General features: G+C 28.8%; 1 protein-coding gene across 1 annotated transcript; it reads left to right on the plus strand.

Moving 5' to 3' along the window:
• Positions 1-423: 423 nt before the first annotated feature.
• On the plus strand, positions 424-3,975 carry LOC110735445 (vicilin-like seed storage protein At2g18540). The gene is made up of 11 exons (XM_021915637.1): positions 424-476; positions 573-638; positions 1,792-1,866; positions 1,970-2,038; positions 2,139-2,201; positions 2,324-2,416; positions 2,501-2,577; positions 2,861-2,950; positions 3,070-3,156; positions 3,408-3,515; positions 3,725-3,975. Exons 1-11 carry the CDS (start codon positions 424-426, stop codon positions 3,973-3,975), a joined length of 1,032 nt encoding a protein of 343 aa, XP_021771329.1.
• The last annotated feature ends 6,160 nt before the right edge of the window (positions 3,976-10,135 follow it).

The following is a 10,135-nucleotide window of genomic DNA, read 5'->3' on the forward strand; positions in this document are numbered from 1 at the left end:
AAGATTGTAACCAATGTAAGTAATTAGCATCACGTTAAATATGGGCTTAGACCACACCTGTCATTAGAATAGAGAATCCACTTTACTTTGGGTGTAATTTATTATTAATTCTTAACACCTACCCCCTAGTGTAGCTTCCACTACCTACACCCCCCCCCCCTTAAACACTGCGTTTTACCTCTAACCCACACTAACTGCTACCACTAACCCACTAACCCCATACTAACCGTAGTAAACAAATAACTGCATAGTTAAAAACTGCCCCTACCCCACCTATATATACAATAAAAAAAAAGAAACCCAGCATTTTCTCTCTCTAAAATATTCCTCTCCACATTCTTCCATTTTCTCTCTCATAAAATTTAAAAAAATCGAAGCATTTACAGCAAAAAATTGTTCAAAATTACTCGAAAATTAGTACAAATGTCTGAAATTCAAGGTGAACATGCAGAATCGGAACAAGATATACCAAAAGAGTAAGTTCTTTTTGTTAGTTTTGTTCAATTTTTTGCAATTGTAGTACGATTTTGGATATGAAACCTAATTTTTGGTTCAATTTTTTGTGATTGTAGAGTAATTTCGGAAAAGAACTCTCCAGTGAAGAACATTGAAGATGAAACTAAAAAATCGGAACAAGAGTAATTTATTTTGTTAATTTTGTTCATTTTCTTGCGATTATAATGCGATTTAAGTATGAAACCTAATTTATGTTCAATTTATTGTGATTGTAGTGTGAGTTTGCAAAAGAACATTTCAGAGAAGAACATTTTGTAGAAGAACGCTTCAGAACTGAGTAATTCGGAGAAAAATACTGAAGAAATGTATGAACCCTAATTTTGTTCAATTTCTTGCGATTTTATGTGTGAACAATTATTTTTGTTAAATTCCTTGCAATTATAGTGCGATTTTAACAATTAATTAAAAAAAACAGAGATGATGATGAAATACCTCTTCAGTCAAGAGTAGAAAAATTGAAAAAAAAACCGCGAAAAAAGTCCAATTGTAGATCCTGAACTTTTAAAAGATATTGAAAAGTCAAGTGGTACATATCTAAAAATGTCTCCAATTCCAAGGTATATAATCATTTACAGAATATATTATGTTCATTTTTAATATGCTATTTGTATCTGATCATATGGTTTTATAATTGTTTAATATGTTATTAGGATTTGATTATTTATAATGTTATCATGATCTTAATTATATAATCGTATATGATCATATTTGATACTCATAATATTCATTTATAGATATAGTTATGATTTATATTTGTTCTTTGAATATTCATTGAGGCTTAAATGCACATTTAATTGAAACTCCATGTACATATAGAAATATGATAATAATCATTTCAGTTGTATGCATTCAAACTAATACCATGTAATTAATTTATATTGTAGTGATGTACCGTATAGAGTGATACACTTGCTTCAATTTAGAGATGGAAAATCTAAACCATTAACTCTAAAGAAAGTTATTGAACAAAATGAATTTGGTAGTAGTTATCAAAGATACACTTTAAACAAGTAAGTTTATATGTATTAAATAGTTGTTTTTATATGCAATCATTCTACATTGTGTATATATATCAAACTTATTAGGTAATTCTTAAAATTTTAGTGAAAAAAAAAGGTTCGAGTGAAATTTATTATGTCAAAATCAAGATCACCAGAGACAAATCAACAAATGAGGTATAAAAACTTTATACCAAAATAACTAGCGCTCTACTTCATCATATAAATTATTTATACTTCAATGTCATATTATATAAAATAATCCTAATTCTTTTAGTGAACAAAGTGAGAATGTCTCTGCTACTCAAAATGAGATTGGAAATCAATCTGCACAAGAGAGTAGGGATCAATGGTATGCTAATGCTAACTTTTGTATTCAAAAATATTCATTTTACATATGATACTTGTTCATTTTTTTTAATAAATTAGAATTAATAAATATATTCACTATTCAGTGACAAAAATGTGGAGCAAAAACAGGATACAATTCCATCTGAAAAGGACAAAGATAATGTTGATCAAAGGTATTAATAAACAATGTTCATTTTATTATAGATAAATGTCCATTTGTGTACCATTTATGTGGTTTTTTTTATTGAAAGTATTACCTAATATTGATTTCAGCAAGGTAAAAGAAGTTGAATCAGAGGGGAAAAACAATACAGAAAAGATAACTACTGGGCCAAAGTAAGAAATATTAAATTTTCATTTTATATAGACTTTATGTTCATTTTTTATAGACTAAATGTTCATTTTATAATTAATTAGTCAAAGTTATATATTCATATATGTTTTTAATGAATTATCAGAAAAACCAAAAATGATGATCAGAAGAAGCCAAAAATAACAACTTTAAAGGAGAAGATGCAACAAATACATATAGACATAGAAGAAAACCCAAAGTATGTTCAAATTTGAATAACTAAATAAAATAAAATAAATAATGTTATATAAAAGAATTTCATAACACTATCTCACAATTACAGGAAGTACAATGAATCAACACCGAGAATCATGAAAAATCTCAAAAGAAGGGAAGAGTTGTACAAGAAATTTAACAAAGGTAAATGTTCACATATATTGAACATTTTGTCTAATGTTTATATATATATCAGTTATAATAATCATATTAATTTTGCAGGTGAAGAAAAATAGAAGAAAATAGATTTTGTAAAGAAGAATAATCCTGAAAAAGAAAAAAGCCCTAAAAAGAAAAAGCTGAAAGGTAAAAAGTTAAAATGTACATATTTATTTCATAAAATGTTCATTTTTTATATATATAATAAATTATTGTAATGTTCAATAAGATTAATCAATTTCAATTTTGACTAATTTAATTCTCTTAGAAGGACAAGAGGAAAAGAGGCAAGAAATAGAGAAAAACACTGAAAAGAATACTGTGGAAAATGTTTTTCAAAAGTCAGATGAGCAAAAAGGTAAAAAATGTAAAATGTACATATTTATTAGATAAAATGTTCATTTTTAATCTACATAATATTTAATGTTCAAAAAGATTAATAAATTTCAAATTTCCCTAATATAATTCTTATACTAGGAGAAGGGAATAAAGGGCCAGAAAATGAGAAAATCCCTATAGAGAAATCTGTGGAAGATGTCTCTCAAAAGACAACAGAGCTAAAAGGTAAAATTTTAAAATGTACATATTTATTACATACAAAGTTCATTTTGGATCTGCATAATATATAATGTTCAAGAAAGTTAATTTATTTCAAAGATAAAATATGCATAGCAGGGCAAAAGGAAAATATACCAAAGGCAACATAGAAAGAAACTAAAGGTAAAATGTTCATTTATATTGTAAATAATAAACATTTTACATTATTTTACATAAATGATCATTTACTATTTATCCTTTGATCATTTATTATGCAGCAGAAATGGCATGTGATTATTATGAAATTGAGGATGAGACTGATCTAATATCTGAGGATTTGGATAGTGCACGTGTAAATGATGATCCAGTTCCATCATCTCAAAAGAGTGAACAATCAAGCCAAAGGAAATCAAAGTGAACAATCAAGCCAAAGGAAACCAAGATACAAAACAGTAGCAAGAAAAAACAAAAATAAAACCCCTATAGTGCCAAATACAAGAGTTACAAGAAGCCAAAGTAAACATAATACTTTTGTATTTAATGTTAAATAGAACATTTTTTATCTTTACTAACAAAAAGTTTAAAAACACAATAGATGTTTTGTTAGATGAATCTGCTGAAGGAGGTCAAAAGGAGGCAACTACTGATCCTGCTGAAGGATCCACAAAAAAAAAAGGTGTGGAAAGAAGAATTTCTCCAAGGAAATCTGCAGCACCTACTCCAATAAAACAAATGACAGGTGCCCCTGCTGAATATGTTCAAGCACCTATTAGAAAAATGGCTGGTGCTCCTGCTGAGAAAGTTGTGGAACAACAAGGAAAAAAGGGTAAATGTTCAATTGATTAAAAGTTTGTTATGTTTTAATTAATTTAAAATTTGTATGTAATATATAAAACTTTAAAATTATATAGGTGGAAAAAATAAACCTGCAGGACAATTGCAGAAAACTTCTAAGGTTGCTGGCAAAAGAAAAGCAGGTATACAATGATATGTGATAAAAGTTCAATTTCAATGTATAGAATGATCATATATAAAAACTATTTTGTTCATTTTGTCATTTGATTAAAATTCATTTAAATACATGAATAATCATATATGTTGACTTTTATATTCATGTCAATTTTCAGCTGCCAAGAAAAATGTTGGAAAAAGAAAAAAAATTCAAGAAGTGCCATCTGATGAACCATCTAAAGATCCTTCTGACAGTGGTGATGACAGTGAAGAATCTGTCTATAAAGCTGAACAAGAACCTGTTAGTGAGGAAGATGATGAATTGGAGGAGGAGGAAGAGGAGGAGGTTGAAATTAAGCCAAAGAATAAAAAAGCAAAGAAGGAGGAGAACGTAGTGAAGCCAAAGGCTGAGAAGAATGTGCAAGAGCTGGTTGTGTATAAGTCAGAAGGTGAAGGTAAGAAAAAAAGGAAAGCAAAAACTGAAATAATTGAGGCAGAGGAAGTTGAAGAAATTGATGAAGAACAGTTTCAAGAAGAGAAAGCATCAACAAGAGGGGGCCATGTGAAGTTGATGCAATGGATAAAGAAAATGAGTGCAGAACAGAAATTAAAGATACAGGAGATTGGATTCGGAGCCTTGCTTGAAATCCAGTTACCTCAATTAGATCGAAGTTTCTGTTATTGGATTTTGAATAGTTTTGAAGAAAACAATCAAACTTTTGAACTTCCAAAAAATCATTCGATTGAAGTGGAAGTAGAGGATGTTAGAGTAGTTTATGGTCTACTAATGGGAGAAATACCCATTGATGAAGAAAAATCAGAAAAAAGCAAGTGAGGAGTTTGAAGGTTTTATGAAGAAGTGGAGAGGAAAATGGAATGGAAAAATTCCTTCCGTAAGCCAAATTGTGGCAAAATACATTGACAAAAAGTTTGAGAAAAACAGACCTGACAATGAAGATTTTATTACAAACTTTTTGGTGGTGGCGGTGAATGCATTGATAAAGTGCATACAAAACAATCGATGCCATTACAAGTTTCTCTATTCAACAATGCACAAGGAAAATATTAAAAATTTGAATTGGTGTCAATATGTGTTTGATTCACTGATGAAAAACCATGTTGATTGGAGAAAATAGTTAAGCAAGGGATTCCACAAAGGACCCCTACAATTTCTAATGGTATGAATAATAATGTTCATTTTTTAAATAATTGTTCAAATTTGTTATAATAATTGTTCAAATATATGTTGATAATTGATCAAATAAAATATTCATTTATTGTTTGGTAATTGATCAAATATGTTTTATAATTGATCATATATAATCTTGATCATATATAATCTGATAATTAATCATTTTATTTCTTTTGTAGCTGTTCTATTTTGATAGAGTCTAGAGATTGGGGAAAAAGCCACCAAGAACAATTCCAATTATTTCTGTTTGGAAACGGGACATGGTTCTTGAAAGAATAAAAAATGAATTGGAATTGGGACTTGGTAAAGGGAAGATACTTCCTAGAATTGTTGAAGAAGCTGAAATCAGTCCTGAGGTATGTAAAATGAACACTTTGAAATACATAAATGTTCATTTCTTTAATATGAAATATATTGGTTAAAATCTAACAATTTATTTATAATATAGATTTTCATAAATGATTTCATTGATGTGATGATTGAAACTGATCGTTCCTTGTCAAAACTATCAAGCAAACTGTTGAAAGCTAAGGAAATATTCCCTGAAAATGACTTGGTAAAGAAAGTTGTAGAGGTTATGGGGAAAGTGGCAAGAGAACCATCAATATTAAGCCAAGATGAAGAAATCTATGGCTCGGAAGATTTCTTGAATGCAATTGCAGAAGCTGAAAGGGAATTTTTTAAAGCAGCTGATATGGATAAAAACAAAAAAGGAAAACAGAAAAAGGAGGAGTTCAACATCGACAAAGCATTCAGTTTGGGACTTACTCCTCTATCTCCACAAATTGGTAAGAACAAAATAAAAATGTTTAAATATGATACTCAATATATTTAATGATATGTTTAACTAATTTTTTTTTTTTTGTAAAAAATGAAATCAGATACAAGAAATCCAACATCTACAACAGTGGGTGTTATTGCAGCTGAAGTTTCTGCTTCTGTAGAAGTTGAAAATCCTACTGGAAAATCTCCTCCTATATGTAAAAAAAAGGTTCATAATTATTATGTATAATGTTCATATTCATATTTGATAATGTTCATGTTTATATTTGTTAATGTTCATTTTAAAAATTGCAGAATTGGCAAATCCAAAGAGCACTGAAAATCAAGCCTCTGGTTTTGTACAAGTTGAAAATGAGCCTGTTAAACAAAAAAAATTGGAGAAGACATTTCACAAAATAAAACTCCAGCAGCTAGTGAAGTTATAAGGAACAAGGAAAGTGAACAGGAACATGTGTAAAAAACAAAACCCCTAGCAATTAGTGATGTCCTATGTATTATTAGTAATAATGTAGTTTATTTTGTTGAATAAAAAAAACAATTAAGGTTTATGTAACTTTGAAGAATGTTTTATTAAATCAAGAACAATTAAGGGTTATGTAATTTATGAATTTCAACATGTTATTGTAATATTAATTAGTTTTTGTGTGGTTTAAACTATTTCTATTAATAATTTAGTTGTTAAAATATAAACATAACATTATGTTACTAACTTCACTTTATTTTTCAGAAAACAAATGAAAAATCTAACAATGGAGATACATAAGAAAATTTTGACAATGAAGAAAAAGAAGAAAGATACATCTTCCTGAGATACTGACAAAAGGTAAATATATTACATATCTTCCTCAACAAATAAATGAACATTTGTGGAAACCAATATGTTCATATATAAATTACTTTTTGTTCAGGGAAGAAAATATAAAAAAAAGTCATCGAGAAGTCAAATGAAACACAACAAGAAAAGAAGATATATGAGAGGTATAAATTACAATCCTTAATTTTCTAATTATTTTAAATGTTCATTTGTATATACATATATGATAATATTTGGTTCATAATATGTTCAGTTCATCAAAGAGGCTACAACGTCAATCCCAAACTCTTCCTCTTGCATTTAGATCTCCATATATGGTCAAATACAAAGATCTTTTTAAAGATGAGCAAAAAATGAATCAACTTGTATGTGACTTTGCTTATAGTGGAGAAGATGAAAGGTAACTTATTCATAATACATTAACTTTTATAAGTTTCTTGGGAAATTACTCATTTACACATTGCTTAATGTTCATTTGCAGTACACTTTTATATCATGATGGATTAAATAACATAAATAGAGCAAAAATGAAAACACTTGGAGATGATGTACAAGTTATGAATTGTGTCATAGATTCATGGGCAACAATTCTAAATCATAAGAACACAAAAAACAACATATATTTCTCAACAATGCCACATGTAAGTTTATTTCAATTATTTTAGATATTTATTACTCAACAAAGGTTTTATCAATTAACGTTTACATGTTTAAAAATGCAGCAAATTATGTGCACCAATAATGTCTGCAGAGAAGGATCAACAATGGAAAAAATATTTAAGGAATTCATAGAAAGAATAGACAATGAATTGAAGATGTACAAAATCAAAAGCATTGTTGGATACAAACAGGTAACATCAATACATATATTATAATATGTTCAATTCTAATAAATTAAATGTTCAATAACAATTTATTATTTGTTCAGATATTTTTTCCAGTAGCAACTGCCATTCATTTTTTCGTGTTGTGCATCAATTATATGAAGGATACCATTCATATCATCGACAGTAGAAAGCTACCATAACATGTATCAGTATATCAAAAGTATCTTGACCAACCAAAAATGATTGCAAGTTAAAATATTATTCAATCATTTTGATAATTGACTAATTTTTTATTATATATAATTTAAATGTTCATTTTCTAATTAATAAATATTCACTTATTGATTGATAAATGTTCATAACAGCTAAAAGGATTGGCTGCATACATGAAACACATTGGGTATGAAGATGCAAGTTACATTGAAGATTATCAAATTGTATTGGAAAAAAATGAAATGGCGCAGCAATGCCGACTACACAAACTGTGGAGTCTACATCATGAAGCATATGGAAACTTTTACTGCTGATCCTATGAAGAATGGATTTGTGATCTGAAAGCAAACAACGTAAGTATATCAAATGTTCAATTATGTAACATATAATGTTCATTTATATAACATAGAATTGTTCTTAACTTATAATTCATTCTCATTCACAGTTGAACCAAATAAGGAAATTGAGGATGCAATACACAGCTGAACTGATGCTTTTTGAAGAAAACACTGAGTCTAGAATTAACAGAAGAAAAGCAAGAAAGTTGGAAAAAGAGTAGTTAAATAGCAAGAAAAGCAAGAATGTTCATTTATATGAGCAATATAGACATATTTCATATATAGACTGTTAGTTATTATTTTACATATGTTTGTATTTGGATATTTCTTTTTAATCAATTTTATGTACAAACAATATTACATATCATTTCAAAAATGAACCATTACCATTTCAAATATGAACATATAACAAATAATTATATGAACATTTATATAAGCATATATATTCATATTTGAACATAAATTAAAATATAATTATTTATGTCAATAAAATGTAAAGATTCAAAATAATAAGACTATGATAATTGATCAATTGTGAACAAATAATGTACAGCATATATATTAAAAATAATAAGACTATGATAACTGATTAATATAATTGTGAACAAATAATCATATGTTCAGCATATATATTAAAAAATTGCAAGTGTTAATAATATTCTAAATTAATGAATTGTATTAACAACAACATTTTGAAGAAAAACATTATAATATCAATAATGGTGTAAAACAATATATGAAATACTACAAGTATGAAGTACTAATGAGCTCTCTTATTTACCACTATTAGCCAATCTCTTGGCTACATTAGTATCAAAAAAAGCTAAAAATCTATCATACTTGGTAGAAAACTGTGAAGAACCAACATAATCAATTCCTGAAACATTTGATGCACTTTCATTATTACCCCTTGAAGCACTAGCACCAGCTTGAACATTCTTTTGAGAAGAAGGATGTAGAATGTATAGGAACTCTTGGAGCCCTAACAACAACATTATCATTTAAAGAACCAACATGCAACCTCTTCGGAACATTTGTAGCTATATGTCCACTAGCATTGCCTTGATCATTCTTTTGAACAGCTTGAAGAACAGAACGTATCGGAACTCTTGGAGCACTACAAGCAGCATTATCATTCACAGAACCAAAATGGACCTTTTTGTAACACCTCGTCCTTAACAACGGAAAGATGTCAGCGGAAATAACATCAGGACGGAAATGCCACTTAAGAGACGAAAGGGTTTTACAAAAGAAAGACCTATGTTTAGAGTTTCAAAACAAGATAGATGAAACTAGGTTCAAAACACAGCCTATAAAGCCTTATTACACTCAAAACATCATACGGGTTACATCAAAAGTCTTTTTAGTATCTACCTCTATCAAACAAACCAAAAAGGATCTAGAGAAATACTATAACATAAAAGGACTCTCTAACGCCGTCCTCATAAAAGTCTATGATAGCCAACAAAAGAGGGTAGGTCCTTAAGCCAATCCTCACTGACCCAGCCCAGATGGTGATAATCCTACAATCATTCAGCATCTGTAACAACAACAAAAATTCCACAATCAGTGGAGAGTAACTAGCAGTTCTCCCTAAAACAAAGAATCACAAAGCATACATGAAAGACTACGCCATTAGAATGCAACCAAGAAACATAACAATTCTTAACATAACAATTTAGCTTTCTAAGAGAAACAACATGAATTAATAATTAAGGCTCATAGTGTAATAGCCCAAATCATAGGAGTAATAATTAAAGTGATTATTCAAACAAAAATGAATTGAGGTAGAAATGAACGCTAGTGGATCCCGCAGCCCACTTCCTAAGGTTTGTCAGGGCGAACCCCCAGACGATCCCACAGCCGTCTGTGTCTAAGAATGGCCAAA

The sequence above is a fragment of the Chenopodium quinoa genome, unplaced genomic scaffold, assembly GCF_001683475.1.
Source record: "Chenopodium quinoa cultivar QQ74 unplaced genomic scaffold, ASM168347v1, whole genome shotgun sequence".
Classification (NCBI taxonomy): domain Eukaryota; kingdom Viridiplantae; phylum Streptophyta; class Magnoliopsida; order Caryophyllales; family Amaranthaceae; genus Chenopodium; species Chenopodium quinoa.